At 47.3% G+C, this 20,248-nt stretch overlaps 8 protein-coding genes across 8 annotated transcripts; 4 read left to right on the forward strand and 4 right to left on the reverse strand.

The window, feature by feature from the left end:
* Positions 1–2,098: 2,098 nt before the first annotated feature.
* Positions 2,099–2,545, forward strand: N7471_013259 (uncharacterized protein; the record flags this gene model as incomplete). Its single annotated transcript, XM_057285978.1, has 1 exon — positions 2,099–2,545. One exon carries the CDS (start codon positions 2,099–2,101, stop codon positions 2,543–2,545), a length of 447 nt encoding a protein of 148 aa, XP_057129303.1.
* A 1,109-nt stretch (positions 2,546–3,654) lies between these two features.
* On the reverse strand, positions 3,655–4,189 carry N7471_013260 (uncharacterized protein; the record flags this gene model as incomplete). The annotated part of the gene is made up of 3 exons (XM_057285979.1): positions 3,655–3,961; positions 4,042–4,060; positions 4,108–4,189. 3 exons carry the CDS (start codon positions 4,187–4,189, stop codon positions 3,655–3,657), a joined length of 408 nt encoding a protein of 135 aa, XP_057129304.1.
* Positions 4,190–4,892: 703 nt separating this feature from the next.
* Positions 4,893–5,708, forward strand: N7471_013261 (EXPERA domain-containing protein; the record flags this gene model as incomplete). The annotated part of the gene is made up of 3 exons (XM_057285980.1): positions 4,893–5,046; positions 5,142–5,540; positions 5,608–5,708. The coding sequence occupies 3 exons, from the start codon at positions 4,893–4,895 to the stop codon at positions 5,706–5,708; spliced, it is 654 nt and encodes a 217-aa protein (XP_057129305.1).
* Positions 5,709–6,392: 684 nt separating this feature from the next.
* N7471_013262 (EXPERA domain-containing protein) lies at positions 6,393–7,297 on the reverse strand (the record flags this gene model as incomplete). Its single annotated transcript, XM_057285981.1, has 4 exons — positions 6,393–6,496; positions 6,555–6,774; positions 6,833–6,996; positions 7,066–7,297. 4 exons carry the CDS (start codon positions 7,295–7,297, stop codon positions 6,393–6,395), a joined length of 720 nt encoding a protein of 239 aa, XP_057129306.1.
* A 494-nt stretch (positions 7,298–7,791) lies between these two features.
* Positions 7,792–9,385, reverse strand: N7471_013263 (putative MFS transporter; the record flags this gene model as incomplete). Its single annotated transcript, XM_057285982.1, has 2 exons — positions 7,792–7,818; positions 7,877–9,385. The coding sequence occupies 2 exons, from the start codon at positions 9,383–9,385 to the stop codon at positions 7,792–7,794; spliced, it is 1,536 nt and encodes a 511-aa protein (XP_057129307.1).
* Positions 9,386–10,067: 682 nt separating this feature from the next.
* N7471_013264 (putative extracellular lipase) lies at positions 10,068–11,761 on the forward strand (the record flags this gene model as incomplete). The annotated part of the gene is made up of 2 exons (XM_057285983.1): positions 10,068–10,673; positions 10,730–11,761. 2 exons carry the CDS (start codon positions 10,068–10,070, stop codon positions 11,759–11,761), a joined length of 1,638 nt encoding a protein of 545 aa, XP_057129308.1.
* A 1,074-nt stretch (positions 11,762–12,835) lies between these two features.
* On the forward strand, positions 12,836–14,182 carry N7471_013265 (Gfo/Idh/MocA family protein; the record flags this gene model as incomplete). Its single annotated transcript, XM_057285984.1, has 3 exons — positions 12,836–12,951; positions 13,008–13,141; positions 13,194–14,182. 3 exons carry the CDS (start codon positions 12,836–12,838, stop codon positions 14,180–14,182), a joined length of 1,239 nt encoding a protein of 412 aa, XP_057129309.1.
* A 691-nt stretch (positions 14,183–14,873) lies between these two features.
* On the reverse strand, positions 14,874–19,442 carry N7471_013266 (uncharacterized protein; the record flags this gene model as incomplete). Its single annotated transcript, XM_057285985.1, has 3 exons — positions 14,874–18,650; positions 18,772–19,257; positions 19,383–19,442. 3 exons carry the CDS (start codon positions 19,440–19,442, stop codon positions 14,874–14,876), a joined length of 4,323 nt encoding a protein of 1,440 aa, XP_057129310.1.
* Positions 19,443–20,248: the final 806 nt, after the last annotated feature.

The following is a 20,248-nucleotide window of genomic DNA, read 5'->3' on the forward strand; positions in this document are numbered from 1 at the left end:
CTCTCTTCCTTAGTATATTAATAAGATCGATGTTTCCAGACTTATTGGCCATTTTTAAGTGCAGTATCACGCCTATAGCAACATAGCGTTTCGATTATTTCCACCAATCGTCACTGGTAGATCCTCTATACGCCGGAGCTGTTCTGAATTCCATTAACAGGTGAATCAGGTCCATGGGTTTGATCTTCTCATTTTGCTTATAGTTAGTGCTCAGTCGGAGTTTTGCCACTGGAGAAAATCGATACTTTTCGTTTGTTCATCCATCAAATCCTCTTCGCTGGCATTTTAGGTAGGGTTCTGTTTTATACCTTCGGATATATTGATTAACACATCAAGCATGACTGCTATCGGACATATATTTCCCTCTTGCACGCCCTATGTTTGCAGTACGACAGCATATGGGACCGTTGTTTGAAATCGGAATCAGGACTTAGCATTGTCCCACGTCATTATAGCGTTTATGCAACAAGTGCAGATTTGTGCTAAATTCAAGGGGCCCACACGCCGGTCGCATTCGGCTTTCTAGGTAGTCGCTCGTATCGGTACCATCTGAACAAGTCGAAGCGAAGTGCAGAAGGTGACCAAATGCCCAAGATATATATCAGTAGTGCCTATCTCTGTCGATCCGCCCCTAGCACGTGAAGAGCACATTCCCTATTGGCTAGACCGCCTCGATTGATGCTGCGCAATAAAAATACGAAGAAAGTGGATATCCAATATCCAACCTGTGTAAGCGCAGGGCAAGCCTTCACTGGCTCACTGATCGAATGGCCCTTCCGTTTTCCGCATGTATGTCCATAAGTAAGCTACAGATCGCTGGTCCTTGTCACCACAGCTACAGGGAATCAGGTCCCAGTATTGAGGCTAATTTTTGATTGGATCAATAGTGTAAATGTTTTTATGGCGTTTTACACAAAGCAAAAAGTGAAGCAAAGATGGAGGAACTCAATATGCCCGATAACTTGTTTGGGTGAGGCGACTCAAACGACAAGACGATGGAAGATCCTATTTTGCCAAGGGCCTTTTGTCACGCACTGCTGACATTCATCCACACAGAGATACACATAAAGTCCTCACCTAGCGCTAGCATGCCCCTCCAAACTACACACCGTCATGGCACCAAAGATTTTGTGCAAATTTTTCAAGCGCAAAAAGGAACTACCTCCTAAGTTTAAACTAAAAGAATGGTCCCCAAATGCAATAGGAATTTGGGATTCCACGTGTGAGATCCATGGCATATTCAATCGATGGAAGCTTCCCGTCTTGCCGCCCGAACAACGCCAAAGCAAAACGAGTGCTCGAAAACGCAATTCGCAACGCCAGAGTCCTTTATTTCGCTACCCGCTGAGATAAAGAGGCTAATATACATTGAGCTTATTGGTGGTCGACGAGTACACATCCGATATCTATGGAAGGAGCCTTCACCATTTCGGCCGCAGCCGAAACGTGGTGGATTCCGTTGGGATTAGTGGCATAGTGTCGGTACATATGTTATTCATGCCCTCTCTTTCTCCTATTAATTCCAGAGAAGAATCCACATAGCGTACGGCATGCTAGCTACGCCACGATACAAATATGCAAGGCACTAGAAGCAAATCGGACACCTTCTACTCCGTATGTAGGTATATACATAGCGAACAGATCTCCTTACGTACAAGATGGGGCGCGGCAGTGGTCCGTTATTGGCTCATGTAGCCAATAATACATACATGGTATGTAGCTTATGGTATTTTATATTTAAAACGGAACGGAAGGTTGCAGATCGTGGTATGTATTCCGTACTCCGTAGATCAACAAAGAACCCTGGGGCCCCTCATGCGGAAAGCGATAGATTTGTGTCTTGTGTCACACTATTTTGTAGCTGAAGAGTGGGGACACACGCATATATTGGAACGTGCATATCGCTAGTATATGCACGATCCAATGAAGATCACCACCTCTTCAATCGTAATGGGCATTTTGTGTAAACAGAGGTAACTTATAAATTGGAAGAAAATTCCTGGCGATTGAAACCACTCTAAATCACTCAACCCTTTTGAATAGCTTCAACGAACTTCTCCACATCCTATCTTCCGCCATCAATTACTATTTCATCAATATGAAGACCTTCTTTGCTCTTAGTGCCTTGGCAGCCCTTTGCCGGTCCGCCTTTAGTCTCGAAGAGGGACCTTACACAATCGGATCTGCTAGTCTTGAAGGAAGTATGGTTCTAGGCGGTCAAATCGACGAGCCTCTCAGATTTTCCCCCAGGAATGACGATCCTGGCCACATTTGGAACTTCACTCTAATCGACAACAACAACCAACGCGATTTCCTAATCCGCAACGATTTCGGTGACTTCATCAACTGTGGTGATGAAGCAGGTTCTGCTTGCTTAGCCGGAGGGGAGGAGGAGGTTTACACCGCCGAAGTTGTTGGTGACAACAGTTATCAGCTCGTTGCAAAGAAGTCTGGATACTTCTTGCGTGCCGAAGGCGAATATTTGCAACTTGCTGCATGGGATCAGACTCCTAATGAGGAGTTTGTCTTGACTTCGGCCTATTAGTAAGCCACGAAGATACTACTATATTGAAGTAACTAAACTGATGAAATTTATAGAAAGGAGATCTTCTGTTCACGTTGGTGATATGAGAACGGCTGTTCGACGACGGAAATGATGGAGTTTCCAGGCAACTATAGCCCTCGCCGGTCCCTAGAAGCCACAGAAAGTCACAAATTCGGAATGATATATAGTTGGTTATGCATATAACTTACTATTCCAAAATCCTACCACCTTGCATTCTCTCCACTCAAGGATGGGGCTAGAGTATATTAGCTTCATTTGCTGGGGGTGGAATCCAAGAAGGGCCAGAACGAAGGGGATAAATATGCGCGTCCCGCGGAGTCAGAGTCGTGTAAGACTCACGCTATATTACCTGGCAATAAAATGGTCAAACAAAGACCCCACTGTACCAATGCATAGGGAGTAGGGGAATCTTCGAAACTAACTTCTGTATACTAATATACTCCTGTGTAGGCTCAAAGGTGCGGTACGCTTGCAACCCAATCTGCAACCCAATCAATCGGCGTGTAAGAAAGCTCTGGAAGAGCTCTTAAAGACGAGAAGACCAAAGCCATTATCCCGAGTCGTGCGAAGGTGTACATGTGAAGTGGTATCTGTTTAAGTCATAGTTGCATCTGCACAGCCTTTTGCCAATGCCCGTTGTCACCAAAGTATGCCAGATACGATCGAAAGTGGTGCAGACCCTTCATATATCGCAGGGTTTGTTAGATATGGTTGACTATATTAAAAAAGCAAAGTGTGCCGATGGTTGTAAATGAGCAAAAAATCCTGACCATCCACTCAGTTCTAGTTGGGAAGGCGAAATCCCAGCTGAATCCCGTATTGTAAGTTCGGATATTGTGATAAATAGGAGCAGTGATACTCACGCTACCAAATTAATACCACAATATATTAGACTAGCAGACTCATAGATAGCCGAGATCACAAAATCAAGCTTTGGTTCCTGCATCTTCCACCTTCGCTTCGCCCGATCAACAAACTCATTCGAGACCCACCTGCAGGTGAACTATCTTGCTTCCTGTGCCCTCTCACTCTCTCTACTCACTGTTCTTGGGCGCAGCCGTTCTCCCTCGCATTCCCGCCCGGGCAGACTACTGGATGTTACCTCTGAGGGTCACGCGCTTGAGGATAGCCCCACTCGCAAGCGCGCTCCTGAAGAAATACCGACCGTGGTAGTCTTCGGCAATCAAAGCCCGGATAAACGTCCAGGTTCCTTCTTCGGCCGATTGACAAAAGAGGTTCATGACTATGCGCACAATATGCCCAGTCCCGAGGTCCCGACAGATCTGCGTCTGACTAGCTCCGGGTGTGAAGGAAGCAATCTCGACTCCACGGGCAGTGCTATCGATAGTTGAAGCCAATTCGTGCGTCCAGATCATACTGAGGAGTTTCGACAGCCTGTAGTGTTGATAGCAAATTAATGCATTGGGATCATTAAAGCTCTCGAGGACCTCGATAGCAGTCTTTCCAGTACGCACCTATCCTTTCGTAAATGAACTTTTATATGTGCCTGGTGCCTTGCTAATATCGTTGCTTAGACCCACAGACTGCGTCACCGCAAATAAGTACAGGTCGTTTCGCGAAGACCTCGTCCAGCAAACTGTCGCGGTACTTCCCGTCTGACATTCACGACTTGCTAGATATTTGTCCTGTCGATGGACTTCCAACATGACTTACTTTATCAAGTATAATGAGTAAATCAACATGAGTTGTGCTATATTGGGGGTGTTCTGAAAAGGAGTAATACATCCAAGCCTCCTTCACCTGGATCGAATAATTACATGTATTGTCATTGCTACTATGTACCTTCCATAGCCCATCCAATAGAAGCCATGCGATCCTAAGAATATCCCAACACTCCCCCTTAAACGTCACCTGACTGCCCCATATTAACGAGTCCCCCGCGACGATCCCGTGCCGCTAGGCGTGCCCAGGTGGGGACCGGGGACTAGCCGTACCCGTGGACTCACGTGGACTCAGACGGGCATAGAATCAACGAGAGATACTCGGGAATATAAGTATGAGGCTCAATAGGTCTGAATTCACTAAAAACCGACGATGAAAAGCTACATGTAGACTGTAGTTGCGAGGAAGGTACCAGCTCACGTGCGTGTTAATTTGATGGAAGGCGCGACACGGAACCCGAGTGCGTCTTGTTCCGGGATCGTATCACCCCGTGAACCATGGGACCCCTGTTTGTCCTACCAGAGGCACTCCAGAGGCACCAGCGAACCATACCCCCTATATTCAGATCAGAATTTCAGAATTTCAGAATTTCCCCAAGATTACACTTCCTCTTTCCAACTCCTCCCATTCATGAAAATCCATCATGACCCCTCCCCACTCTTATTACCCAGTGGGCGTAAAGATCACCAACTACGTCCCTAACGAATGGAGCACCCTAGCGCTGGTCTCTACCTTTGCTGCTACCTGCATAATCGTCCTATCAGCCGCCAAAACCATCGCGACGAATGTAAACCCTCGTTACGATCCCTGAACTCTCCACGGTTCTCTGGTTTACCCTATGTATGTCTTCCCTCCCGCTATCTATGCATACCCTGTACTAACAAATTACCAGGCGGCTCCATCCACCTCATTCTCGAAGGCTACTATGCCATAAACTTCGCCACCCTTTCGAGCTCCCAACAACTCCTCGCGCAACTATGGAAGGAATACTCCATGTCTGATTCGCGGTATCTCACTTCGCATGCCTTTGTCATGTCTATGGAGTCCATTACCGCCTGGTTCTGGGGCCCGTTATCCTTCCTCCTTGCGTCTTTCATCGTCACGGATAATCCCTTGCGACACCCACTGCAGATTATCATCTCCACTGGACAGCTTTACGGGGATGTGCTGTACTACGGGACCTGTGCATTTGACTTCCTGGTCTATGGGGTTGAGTACTCGAGGCCCGAGAATTATTACTTTTATGGGTACTTTGTGCTGTTGAATGGGTTTTGGATTGTTATTCCAGTTTGTAAGTGGTTTTTTCTTTTTGTCTTTTTGTCAGATTTGATGAGTGAGAATTGGGCTAATGGTTATAGTGCTCATTGCCAATAGTGTGAAAGCTTGTGGGAGGGCTTTTTCGGAGGTCAAGAAGACGAGGACGGTCGGAAGCAATGGCGATGCAAAGAAAACGCCTTGAAGAAGTCTGTTTTGTACTCTGATCGAGGGCAGGTTATGCCAGGGAGCACTGGCTGAGAACATGGACTTGTCTGAAGTCGGTTGAGGCAGTCATTCGAAAGAGGATGTACAGCACCGGAATGGGTTTATCTTACTATCGTAGCCCTTCATCATCAAACTGGCGTACCGATTAAACCATCCTTACCGAGCTGCCATTTCTACCTAACATCTGGGCAGTATGTGAACAATGGTAAAATAGCATGTGGAGGTTATTCCGTGCCGTGGCAACAACCTCGTGTACATGTTCGGCCTAGACTGCAGCACAAATCTCACGAGGTTAGCAATAACGAAATTGGCCGACTCTTTTTAATACTAGCAAATATTATATATAAAAATACATAGGTTTTAATTTCACCTACCAACCCTAGGTTATGAAGGTTCGTCTTCATCATCCATCTCATCTTCGCCCTCACTAATACACTCAGGTTCAATCGCAGTAAGCTGGGCCTCTGGTTGCTCATCCGTATCCCGTACTGCTTCTAACATAAGAAGCCCCTCTTTGTCCTGTTCGGTCTCAAAATCAAACCGACAAGTGCAGCGAAGCATCCGCAGGGATAGAGAGAACATCCCGCGCAACGCTCGAAAGAATCGCGCTTTCATTCTCATGGTCTTTCCAAAAGAATAGCGAATTGACTCTCTTTCGACATTAGTCCCTTTTGAAGTTTGCCTGTTTCTTCTTAGGTGACAAGTCAACTTCTCCAAGCTTCGCGAAAGCCTTCGTTGTCTCCGTAATGCTCTGCTTCGCATAATCTAAGGCAAATATGTCAGCAACTTACTGAAATGCCACAGGTGGGAAATAAACACGAACAGCAACCAACAATCATCCAGATGAAATTGAAGAAGAAGTAATAGAACCAGAAGTAATATCTTTCTGGTCGACAGTACGAGATTTCAAGCAAACTTGTTCCATAGTAAAAGACATCGCCATATACCTGACCAACGGAAATCAGAAGCTGCAGAGGATAACGTGCGGGATGCTGTACTGCAATGAAATATGCGATACAGAAGGCAAGAGGGCCCCAAGCGAACTAGCAAGGTAGTCAGTAAGAGGTAAATTCCATACTTGAATAAGAGATGTGGGCGTACTGCAGTAACAGCCTCCATGCAGACTAGGAATGCATCGGACGTCAAATAACGAGAATCAGAAAGAGAATACTCCTTCCATAGCTGGCCGAATAGTTCTTGTGAGCCTGCAAGTGTTTTGTGGTTTATAACAAAGTATGCTTCGAAAAAGAGATGGATGAATCCCGCTAGTTTTTTGTATATCGGTAAGCTTATACTCAGAATTCTCATTCAGCCGAGGATAATGTCGAACTCACTCAGACACATCCAAACAAAAGCAAGCTTATCTGATTGACTGGCAGTCGGTCGCACACGAGATATGGTGATCGAGGCTCCTCCCAATACGGCTGCCCATAGAAAGCCGAATTGAATAATTATCGAAAGTGAAGAGCTTTCATTGTCCACATAATGGGGTAGAAGTATGGTAGGTGGATAGTAGTTGTGAGAATCTGAGGTTGCGGCATTGACGAGCTGAATTGGATCCGCCATTGGAAACGAGTGTGTTCCTCCTTCCTCGAATAGAAATGATGCTGCAATAAAGGATAGCTTACAGTCATTAAGTGATATTTATATTGATCCAAGAAACCCGGGTTCCGCGGACCCCGAGACTTTCTCGGATACTGTACAACCGTGTCGACCCACCTAACAGGTTAAAGATATTTCTAATCAGACATCAAAGCTTAGTGCGGACATGGAACAGCAGTCAAAAATCGCTATAAGTCTAGATGTTTAGTGCCGACTGAATTAGAATATTTGTGGAATACCATGGCCAGTGGGTACGTACCATCCCTGGAGGCTAAGAAATTGGGGACCCACGTCAGGTAAACTCCACCGACTCAACTATCTAGCTATATGGCCGAGACAGCCATATTATGCGCAAAATTTCGAGACTACGGTTTAGTCTAGGAACAGGTAAAACGGAAACGTTTGTAACGCGATGACGGCTTATCAATAGGAACAATGATTTGACAGCTACATATATCTCAAAGGACGTATCGGAAGTTGGGGTTCTGTCAACCGGTTAGTGTACGGATCACAGAAAGGAATAAAAGATATGCGGTCACTAACCTCAAAATCGGTTAGATCTGCCCCAGCGCTCTGGTCAGTAGATATTTCCACCTGGCCTACAGCAGCAGCCGCGGCATCTCGCCGCTTGTTTCTGCGAGCCAGCACGAAACGCAGCAAAACAGCCAAGACTGCTTGTCCAGACGAGCATGCCAGGACGAGCTTGACTCCAGTCTGATATACGGGCGCTTCCTTTGCCAGAAACGCGTGAGGTCCAATTATATTGCCGGCACAGTACGCCAGAAACACCAAGGCAAGACTAGTTGTACGTTTTGTATAACCACCCAGGTTCGTCGCCGGCATTTGCAAAGCCAGTACCACAGAGCAGACGTAGGAGCCAATGATGTAATAACCAAACAACACCCCGATCTTGTGCGTCTTATGGTCCAACTTCCATAGAAGACTGGCGCCAATCACAGTCGGTATCAAATAAAGGAACATGACAGCAGTCCGGAAGTTTTTGATTCGAGATGCGAGAGCTGTTCCTGATAGGATCCAGAAGGTCTGGAATGCCCCAAAAGGAATACCCAAAGCGACAGCAGTGGCCGAGTCAGTGGTCAACCCCTTGATAATTAGTTTCCCGAAGCTCGCAATCCCACCGTTTACGACCTCGTTCAGAAGAATGAAGAAGAACAGGATCCAAACTTGCGGATCTATCAAAGCCTCGCGGATCTGATACCACTTGATTTGGTGATTGATGATACCAGTCTGACCGAGTCGAGCGCGGCCAATGAGGAGAGCTTTTTCGTCCAGGGTGAAACGCTTCGATGAGACAACGTCATCCGGGAGGAAGAGAAGCATCAAAACTCCCCAGACAACGGTAAGGCCGCCTAGAATGAGATAGATAGCTCTCCATACGGCAATGGTGTGGATTTGTCCAATTCCATAAGTGAGAACACCACCCACCATTGCCCCTATTCCGTTGCAGCTGTAGAAGACACCGGCACGGAAAGGTTGCTGAGCACGTGTGTACCACATTCCGATCATCGTCATGAAGCATGGGGTGATGAAGGCTTCGAAGACTCCCAGAAGAAAGCGGCAGATAGCCATCCCGGTGAAGGAGGAGCAGGCGGCAGTGATCAGGAGCATTGATCCCCAGGCAATAACGTTGCCCGAAACGACTTTGGCAAGCTTTGTTTTCTGTGCGAGGATATTCCATGGGTATTCAGCGACGAGATATCCGAAATAAAAGATACTGGCGAGCCAGCTGTATTGGTCGCTTGTCATATGTGTCGAAGGGAGAAGGTCGAATACCGCAGAGTAGGCGAGTGCTGATTTGTCGATATACTGCAGCATATATGTCCCGGCAAGTAAAGGCAATAAAACAAGATCCACTTTGCGAACCAAAGCCTTGTTGCGTGGCTCATCATCCAGGAGTGATTGGATGGCCTCGTGATTGAAGCCGTGTTGGCGGAGGAAGACCTCTCCGTCATCGAGATCCGTTATGGTGCCAATTTGCACATCTTTCTCGTTGATGGTATCGTCCACGGGTGCTTTCTTGTCGATCTCCATGTTTGCAATCCAATGAGTAGTAGCAAATAGCAAACAAAAAGATGGATATGGTCCCCATATACATATGTAGGGAGTCAGATACCCCTCAAAAGCTTAACCGGCCTTTCTTTGTCCGTTATCTTTTATGGTTTGTCGACTCCACCAAGATAGGTAATTCCCCGCAACCTAACTTCCCCAGGTCGCTACTTTCTTTGTTTAATAGATTGCGACCCCAACGGTGTTATATCTTACTCCCAACGTCGCTACTCTATTTGTCCAAAAGATAGCGACCCCAATGGCGTTAAATCCTACCCCCAACCTCGCTACTTTATTTGTCCCAGAGATCGCGACCCCGACGGTGTTATTGATATCCATGGAGCTTACTCCCGACGTCCCTACTTTGTTTGTTCAAAAAAACAACGACCCCAACGGTGTTACGGATATCCATGGATCTTACTCCCAACGTCGCTACTTTCTTTGTTCAAAAGATAGCGACCCTAATAGTGTTATAGTATCTTACTCCCGACTCCACCAAGATGACTCCACCAAGATAGCCCCCAAGGCCCCGCACGGGATAACCTCGGCGCTAATTCTGAACACCGGAGAGATAGTGACGCCCATAGAGCTATATTTTACTTCCGATCCCAACCCTTGTCGCTCTTGATTTCCCCTTCATTGGTTTACCTTTAAACCATCATACACCATGACTGTTGATAACAAGCCACCTTCCGTCACCCTGGTGCAAGGCCATGTGATTGGGACCCAGCTCAAAGACTCTTTTCCCCAACTCTTCGACGCCTTCTTGGGGGTCCCGTATTCCCTTCCCCCTGTAGGGGATCGACGCTTTAGACCAGCAGTCAAAGTTTCAAGCTCATCAGATATCATTGATGCGTCCAAGTATGGTCCCGCGGCTCCTGGAAAGGCACTTCTCTCTGGAGGACCGAAGCAAGTGCAGAGTGAAGATTGCTTGACAGCGAACATCTTTCGACCGGCGGGTAGCAATAATACTAGCAAGCTTCCTGTCGCCGTCTATCTCCACGGTGGTGCCTTTAATCGGGGGTCGGCAGCTATGCACAATACTGCATCCATGGTGGCATGGTCAGAGCACCCCTTCGTTGCCGTGAGCTTCGGTTATCGAATTGGAGCTCTTGGATTCCTGCCTTCGAGTCTGTCGCAGAAGGAGGGGTTGCTAAATCTCGGATTGCGTGATCAGGTACTTTTATTGCAGTGGGTTCAAGAGAATATCGCCAATTTTGGTGGTGATCCTGCCAACGTCACCTTGTTTGGTCTTTCTGCGGGCGCGCATTCAGTAATTCTCCCCGCTTCTGATTTTTTTCAAATATTCCATCCTGACCAAAAATCTAGATTGGTCATCACCTCCTCAATTACGACGAGCACAAATCGCCATTATTCCATCGTGTCATTATCGAGTCTGGAGCACCAACTTCCCGCGCTGTTCGCCCATATAACGCCAAGGTTCACGAGAACCAATTTGCAGACTTCCTCCAAGAGGTCGGTTGCCCAGCCAATCTACCCGAAGCCGAAATCTTCCCATTCCTACGTTCGCTCCCCAGCTTGACTGTTACAAATGCCCAAACGGCTGTTTTCGATAAGTACAATGCTTCCCTTCGGTGGGCATTCCAGCCCGTGATTGATGAAGACATTATCTCTCGCAAGCCCCTCGAAGCATGGGAGTCAAAACTCTGGAATCAAGTCCCCATTATGACCGGGTTCAACAGCAACGAGGGAACAATGTACGTCGACAAGAAAATGTCGGATGCCTCGCAGTTCCGCGAGTTCTGGCACAATCTTCTGCCGGAGCTCTCATCGTCTGATCTCGACACAATCGAAAAGCTCTATCCTGACCCCGCCGTTGATTCCACATCCCCCTATGTTGAAGACAGACAGGGCGAGGGGCTCGGACCTCAATATAAGCGTATTGAAGCTGCCTACGGACACTATGCGTATGTAGCACCAGTCCGCCAGACAGCGCAATTTGCATCATCTCAAGGTGCTCCAGTTTACCTTTATCACTGGGCGCTACCTAGAACGGTCGTCGGTCGAGCAAACCATGCCGATAATATGTACTACGAGACATATAACAGTGGCATCACGGGGATTTCAGAATCGCAGAAAGAGCTGTCTGGCACACTTCATGCCTACTTGACTAGTTTTATTACAACCGGTGATCCTAATGCTGTGTCTGGTCGATATGGACAAAGACCAGAGTGGAAGCCTTTCCAGCCGGCGGATACAAAAGTGATGATCTTTGGAGAGGGGAATGACGAGTTGATCGGAGGTAGTGTTGCTCCTCCTGCGAAATGTGTTGCCGATGATTGGGCAAGAGAGGAGACAGAATTTTGGTGGTCAAAGGTTCCGATTTCCCAGCTTGCTTGATGGATATAGAACAGATACATTTCATGTATAAACCTCACCCACAAGGCCCAATTCAATTGTTTTCTTCTGATTGGCCTTTTTCTTTTTGAAACCACCTTCTTGGTGTCAATTGGTGTCAATTGTTGTCAAAGAGAATCGGAATTCAGTCCCATATTCCTTTCTATGAGGTCTGTTGTTGGGTACCCAGGACCATGATCCCTTGTTCCAGCTTCTTCATACGAGCGCGAATTTAGAGGCAATGGACCCATGGATCTGTGTTGAGACACTACGATCGACCAATCACCTCTTCCCGATTATTCGTGATATCCACTCATCAAGTCCCAAATGGGTATAGTATCTACACTAGCGGCTACAATGTCTATATGAAAACACAATTTTTCAATTTCAAACCACGTTATATCGTGGCCATTCCATCATCACTACCATTTACACCATATGGATAGTTGGATTTCGTGCAAATTACTACTTGGACCTTTTCGGGTTAACTCTTTGAGCCATTCCGAACTCGAATGAATGGCACAAGAAGGGATGGAATCAGGACACCTCATCCTGTATATGGTAGTTCAGGCAGGTCTAAGAGAAATGAAATATTAGGAGAACAATTAATTGTTCCCTTTGGCTATTTTAAGATTCTCTAAGCTAACCATAGCCGCGTCCGGAGCGATGATCTGACCATGGGACGGAAACGATGTTTATGAAAGGCCAAGGCTATTACTGCCTTTATCTTGGGCTTGCTATCTCAAGCCAGGCGACATTGTTTCAATCATGCATCCATGGTCTGGGGAGCACAGACTACCTAGGTACTGCCGGGGTTTATTGACGCACCGTTCGGGCACGGACCTCGGGAACACCGGTTATTGACTCAGCAAATGACCGGCCCAGGCAACAAGCAGATAGGTCGCAATATTCTCATTCCTGTCTGGTAAAGCTCCCTTCATACACCTTTTCACACGCGTAGACTCCTTCTTTCTCTCCCTCCTCCGCGCGGAGCTAGTTATATGGTAAGGTGGATTGATGAAGGTATCCCATACTACAACATTGACTGACGTACTGACTGGGGTATCATGCAGCACCATGGGATCTTTGGTATCCATGATTGGTCGGATATACCAGGCGTTCAGTCCGCCGCAGCAACCTGCTAAAGCGGGAGATGCTGTCAAATTTGGCATTTTGGGAGCCGCCAGCATCGCGTATGTGAAAAATATTCACCTGCCCGAAGCTTAAGCCCGTTGACACATAAACTTAGGTCAATTGCTCTAATTACCCCAGCCAAGTCCCATCCCGAAGTCATCATCCAAGCGGTTTCTGCTCGCGACCGCAAGAAGGCGGAGGCTTTTGCCAAATCTCACGGCATTCCCGAAGTCAAAGACTCATACGAAGGTGACTTGTCGCCAAAGGAAAAACCAGGTCGACTACATATTAATATGACTAGATATTTTAAACGACCCCAACATTGACTGTGTTTTCATCCCCCTTCCAAACTCCCTCCATTACGAATGGGCAGTCCGTGCCATTCGCGCCGGAAAGCATGTTCTGCTTGAGAAGCCTTCTGTGTCAAACTCCACGGAGGCGGAGATTCTCTTCAACCTGCCTGAGCTTTCTCAACCTAATGGACCCGTCCTCCTGGAGGCTTTTCACAGTCGCTTCTTTCCGGCCTGGTCGTACTTCCGCTCTTTGATTGATCCGGCGAATGTTGTCCATATAAACGCTGTTTCAATGATCCCTTGGTGGGGAACCAGCAAGGACGATAACCACTTCAACTACAATCTATCGGGTGGTAGTATGATGGCGATGGGAACCTACAATCTGGCTGCGCTGCGGCTTTTCTTTGACGCTGAGCCTGAGGAGTGCCTAAACTGTGAGGTGCATGCCTACACCGATGGGATCCATGACAAATGCGACTATGATTTCCAAGCCAAGTTCCGTTTCCCGAACGGTGGGATTGGCGAAGCGTCGAGTACTCTGAAGGGACCCACGTACTGGACCCCATCGCATGTCATAGTGACCCACAAGGAGATCATTGTGGAAGACAAGAGCCTCCCTGAATCACAACTCAAGGTTCAAAAGCGCGAGTTAACTCTCCACGGCTTTGTGCACGCGCTCTTCTGGCATCGAATAGATATCAAAGATGTTTACGAGATCCGTGACCAGAATACAGGCGAGGTAATCCGGAAGTGGGAGGAGAAGACCTCCCGGAAGGCATACACCTTCGAGGAAGCAGGTGGTGATTTTGCGGACCTGCCCGGTGAATCTTACTGGATATCTTACCGACACCAGTTGGAGCAGTTCGTTAATCGCGTCAAGGGCCGGAAAACCCAACATTGGGTCGACAGAAGTGACTCGATTTCCCAGATGAAGATGCTGGACATGGCCTACGAGAAGAGTGGTCTCGGTCCCCGGTCTACTAGTTCGTTCAAATAATCGGCAGCTGAATGTCAACTAAATTTAGTTCTTTTCTTTATTTTCCATACGATCCTTTTCTCCCTCGCGGCTGTTCCGTTTTTCCAGTCGCTTTCTGTTTTACATTCGTGAATTGGGGATATTCACCCATACTCTATAGAACAGGTAAAAAGCCAAACAATGTTGGAGAAGACCCCCGCCTCGATATACTTCGCTGAGGATGGAGAACATGTGCAGTATGTATTTGTGACAGTCTGAATAAAAAGGAGCGTTATTGTCACGATCTACATGTGAATATGCTTGAAGCTCACCTTAGAAAGCCATTTTGCATATTTTAGACCTTTTTCGCCGCGTAAATTCTATGTATTCTAGCTATAAACAAACACCAATAAGGGGGGAAATACTAGAAAAAGACATCTAAAAAGAATATCTGAAATATATCCCCAAAAAAACTTTAAAAAAGAACACTAAAAAAGGCATCATAAGGGCATAAGAGGCCGACTATTCTTATAAGGTATATACTGAATGGACTGTGGGCTTGAATCCCGAGATAAAACTATCGATGGCGAAACGGTCCACGGGCCGTAATCCATGTCTCAATCAGATAGCCAAGAAATACCAGGGAGACAAATCACCAATTAATAAATCCAAGGCAAAATTCCGGAAGCAAGGCGATATTCAAAAGACGGACAAGGGAGTCTCGCGAAGATAATCAAACTGTTGCCCCGCATTCTTCAAGAAACTTTGTCACTTCTTCATTGTCCTCTTGCGCCTTCGCGGCTGTGAGCGCATTGCGATAATCTCCATTTTCGAGTGGCATGTTGACATCAGCCCCTGCTTCGACCAGGAACTGAACAGTCTCAAGAGACCCCTTTTTCGCTGCAACAGCGAGAGCACTGCCGCAATTCCCATGCTTGATTGGCAAGTTTATATTTGCTCCTGCTTGCACCAGGACCTTGGCAGCTTCGATGCCGTCCCCGGATACCACGGCTGCTGCAAGAGCACTGCCATAGTTGCCATGTTGTGGCAACGCATTCACATCTACTCCTGCCTCGATGAGGCATTTGACGACCTCGACATCGAAACCATCTGCCATCGCTGCTGTGAGAGCATTGCCGTAATTTCCATGCGGCAATGACAGGTTGACATCAGCACCCTTTTGGATCAGGTACTTGACAGTGTCGACATAACCACCTAGGTATGAAGCAACTGCTGCTGCGAGAGGACTGCCATATACTCCGTTCTCTGATAGCAAATTCACATCCGCCCCTGCCTCCACCAGTGCGGTGGTAATTTCAAGGGTTCTATCCTCTGATGCTGCACGTTCGAGGACAGTACCATAGTCTCCATCGACAAATGGCTTGTTGACGTCGGCGCCCTTCTGGATCAGGTACTTGACACCCTCGACGAATCCGGATTTGACTGATTCCTCGAATTCCTCTGGCACATTTAACTCCCCGCCTACATCAACCAGGTATTTGAGAACCTTGAGATCTTGAGCAAGTACCGCCAGATGGACAGGGCTTCCGTCCTTATCCCCTTTATGAATATCTGCCCCGGCATTGACAAGGTACTTCACAATTTCAATCGAGCTTGCGTTGTTTGGCTTGTTGGTTCCATATGCTGCTGCTCCGAGAGGAGTGCCACCAGTATCTCCGCATTCTGATGGATTCACCTCGGCGCCTGCTTCAACTAAACATTTGACAATTTCCAAATTCCTGCTGTCGGTTGATGCCCGTTCCAGGAGAGTGGAGAAGTAAGCCTCCGTAATTGGCAAGTTCACATCAGCCTTTGCCTTTTGAATCAGGTACTTGGCACCCTCAAAATTCTGGAATTTGATGGCTGCAGAAAGGGGATTTCCAGATTGTTCTGGCACATTCACGTTGGCTCCAGCATCCACCAGGATCTTGAGAAGCTCGGTGCCCTTAATTCTGGCTGCTAACCCAATTGGACTCAGAACCGCGACCGGATCATAATCTTCGTCCTCTTCTTCATCCTCAAGGGTGTGGGTCTTGTTCACATCCGCACCCGCCTTTTGGATCAGGAACTTGGCAGTATCGACATGCCCAGAGGCAAGCGCTGCGATGAGAGCGTTCCCATGATTGCCGCTTTCCACTGTCATGTTCACATCTGCACCTGCTTCTGCTAGATATCTCACAGTTTCAGTGTGTCCCCGGTGAGCTGCTGCATCAAGAGGACTGCCGTAATCTTTACCATCAACCTGCACGTTCAAATCTGCACCCTTCTCGACAAGTGTTTTGCAAATTGAAGTACAGCCAGCCCGAGCGGCAAGCGTGAGGAGATTGTGGCCTCTTTCGTTCACACGCGAAACATCAAATTCTGCGTTTTGCCACCAGTCTGATAGTATGGCAGCAAATGAAAGATGACACATCGCATAAATGGCAGCATTTGATGGCCCTAACTCGCTTTCAAAATCGCCATACTCCGGATGTTCTCCCTGATTGAAGTCGCATGTGTCCAAGCCTGATTCATCAAAGCCCCCTGCCTCTCGGTAAAAGTTGTATACATCCGTGCCTTGAAGATCGACGACTGAAACGATTCTTTCCAAGTCCTCCTTAATGACTTCATACCATTTCTGGTATTGCTTACTGCTTTCCTCGGGAGATCCGAGGAAGGTTTTCAAAAGGGAGGACAACGTAGCTTCTTCGTCATCCTGCGCCCCCTGAACATGCTTTGCCCAGTGATGTCTCATGTATAGATGGAATGGGTGCATGAGATGGAAGATATCAGCTGGCTCTGGCTGCCCTTTCCAATCCGACAAATCAATTTCGTCGTTGTCGTCTTTGTCGTACATGGTGATGAACCATGAGAGACAGGCACTAGCAGCGTGGAAATTAGCCCGTGGAAGGGTCAATTGCACCTTGGTTTCGAGGTATTCGCGGACCGATAGGTGTGCAAATCGCCACACTTTTTGCTGAGAGTCAATCGTGAGGAGATTGTTACAGAGTGACAGCAAGCCTTGCTCATCAATTTCATCGGCCAATGTAGGTACCTCTCCATTCGTGTTCACGCGAACAGCGCAGATAAGCTGGGCCGTGGAGAGTGGTCGCTCGGCAGCCATGACCCAGAGCATAGCGCGGTTTGTGAGAATCTGATCGGGTTCCTCCAGGTCTTCGATTTGACTCCATGCCTCGTCATATGCCTTTTGAATATCATCTGGAAGATTCTCAAGTCGTTTCCATACACTAGACTCAGTCTTGCACTTCTGAATTTGGTGTGCCTGCAGAGCCGCCCATTGAAACATTCCTTGACAGCGCTCAAGTAGTGTATCGAGAATCTTCGCTTTCAAACGTCCGATGAAAGGAGCCTTCTTGGCAAGCTTGTCTAACTCGACATTGAGATATTTTTGAACGTCGCCTTTGTTGTCACTTGCGTTGATGCCGATATTTGGGGTGTTTTGCAATTGGACCTCAATATCAGGGTCAGGTCGGCTTGAAATGAAAACCTTCACATGCCGTTTGTTGGACTGAGAGATGAAGGAATTCAAGGCATCAATGAGCTCGTCGCGGGTATCAGGATTACACTCGTCCATGGCATCAATCACGATCGTGGTTTTCTCGTAAATGTCCAGCGAGGCCTGGATCTGTTCCTTGCACTGCTCCATGCTGAAGGCTGACCCGGCATTGCGACATTTATTGTATAATTCACAAAGCTTTTTCTGTGTGGACTCAGGGTTCTTCGCAGTAGTTGAAAGCTGACGAACAATACTTTGAAGGATCGATAGTGGCTGTGCACGTCGCGGTTCGCTCTTATCGCAGTAGAAAAATGCGAAGCCTTCATTCTTAGGTGTGTTGCTCAGTTGGTCCTGGATTCGGTCCACGACGGTTGATGTGAGGAAGGTTTTTCCGGTACCGGGAGAGCCCTGGAGCCAAAAGATAGACGACTCGTTGCTTTGCTCCCAGGTGGCAAAATGCTCACGCTGTAATAGCCATTCACCCGTGCCGGGCGTCCTCTTCTCTTTGACGTTATTATGATTTTTGCCAAACGGAATAGAAGAGATCCATTCCAACATCTCAATACGCTTTTCCTTGTCCATACTTTGGAGGAGATGTTGAATGTTCTCATCTACCCGCTTCATCGGGGCATTGAAGGCATTCAGCATTTCAATCATGCTATCATCTGCGTTCGCGCTGCGTCTCACTTCGCACGCTGAGACATCGCGCAGAAGATCATCTTCTTGCTCACTTATAGCCGAGATACCACCTGAAACCTTGCCCGGATTGAGGATTGCTTGAAGTGTGCGCGTGGCTGTGTTTTTGGAGAATAGACTTCCCGATTCTGCAAGTAGATCCAGCGACGTAGTATAGATTGCGGTCAGTGCAGATTCAAGGTTCTTTGAAAGGTTATCCGTAGCGGGTCTGTTCCTGAGATAAACCGACTCGTAGACCTGGCCGCGACTGATCACGCGGACGATCTTTTCAGTGGTCGCAAGCAAAGCAGCCATCTGCTCGCCTTCGATGACCGGAATCTAATGCCATTGGTTAGCAAAGTATAGAGGGGAGTGGAGAAAGATTAAGAGGAATTGAAGTGTTTCGAATGCCAAGGCCAATATTAGGAACAAAAGCAAGGCATGAAAGTGGGGGAATTACCTGCATGACAGACTTCATGACAGCCCAAGGGATAGCTGCTTGGGGTGGGGAAAATTGAACAGCAATATCCCCAGCCTTCTCCAACCAGTCGACAATTTTGTTTGTATAGTTCCTTAGGACAATTTCTTCATCGCCGACTTTGACTTTCCAAAACTTCTTCTCGCACTCCTCCTGCCTCTGGTTGACCACGCCGACCAGATTGCCAATGCTAGACTCAACAGATTCAGATTGAGCACTGGACTGGTTGAATCCCATCTTCTTGAGCGTTTCCTGTTTGGATTCAGGAAGAGACTTGAGTGCCTCCACCCACAAATCCTTTGGGACATCTGGCTTCTCAGCTGGCTTTTCGTCGGCCGGTGGCTCAGTTCTCTCCACAGGCGGCAGCTTGGCGGCTGGTGCGGCGGCAGATGACTGTGCGGAAGGAGCTGGCGCAGGTGGAGCTTTTGCATCGCTCACTTGCTCTGGCTTCGCTGGTGTGGGCTTGACCTTGAGAGAATTGAACATCTCAGCTTTGCTCAAAAAGAAAAAAAAAAAGGAAGGCTTCTATGGTGGCATCTCTCGATGTTTGACACTCTGTATGAATGCCAGGCCAGTGTACTTATATGACCTACCTCTTGTTGTTCATTTTTCTTGTGCCTGTTGCGAATCTTGTTCTTGATTCGGTCGAACATCTTGTAGGGTGCAACTTGAGGTCACCTAAGAGCCGTTGTGTTGTGAATATTGGTGGAAGAGGAGAAAGGTACCAAGAATATTCCCAGAAAGAAACCCAAGGGATGCCAAAGCGAAGAACAGGATGCGCAAAACCGAAGAGGGGGGAAATCTAAAAAAGAGGGACAATTCAGCCTCGTAAACCCTACCCTACGGAGTAATGAGGAGCTAATCACACTATTTTGGGAAGTGATATACATACACGGGTTCCATATATGGACCCACGTACTCCTCTCAGCCGTCCACTGCATTAGAATTGGGATGCCAACACATAAGTATTAATTGTAAAACAGGGAAATGATATGAGCTCTTAGGCATGCCAGTTTCTTAGTGTAGGGCTAGCTGTCTACTACATACCGGTGTAATGAGGATGCAACAAAGCACCCCGGGAGAACCATTCCAAGGTTCTGGCACGAGCAAGCTAGCATTCGAGCTAACAATTTAGTATCTGACAGCATTCAATCACTGGTTGATCTCTGGAACCAGAGGTCCACAACCGATCGCTTGAGCGGCAATCTCCACTCGGGAGAAAACATATTTCCTTTAAACTCTGCACATACGTCACTGCTGAGTATGAAAGCTCTTGGACTTATGGCGATCTTCAGGTCCTTTTAGGCCACTCAGGTCAATACATAATATATAAAAAAAAAGGAGAATAGTTGGTGCTCTAATGCACTCGAAGAAAATGGCTACGTCCTTAAACTGACAAGCCTACATAATTAATCATGTTTTCATTATCAACATATGTGTTTAAGTGTCTCTTTTATCT

Source organism: Penicillium samsonianum (assembly GCF_028829775.1).
Source record: "Penicillium samsonianum strain IBT 33392 chromosome Unknown utg000009l_segment0_segment0, whole genome shotgun sequence".
NCBI lineage: Eukaryota > Fungi > Ascomycota > Eurotiomycetes > Eurotiales > Aspergillaceae > Penicillium > Penicillium samsonianum.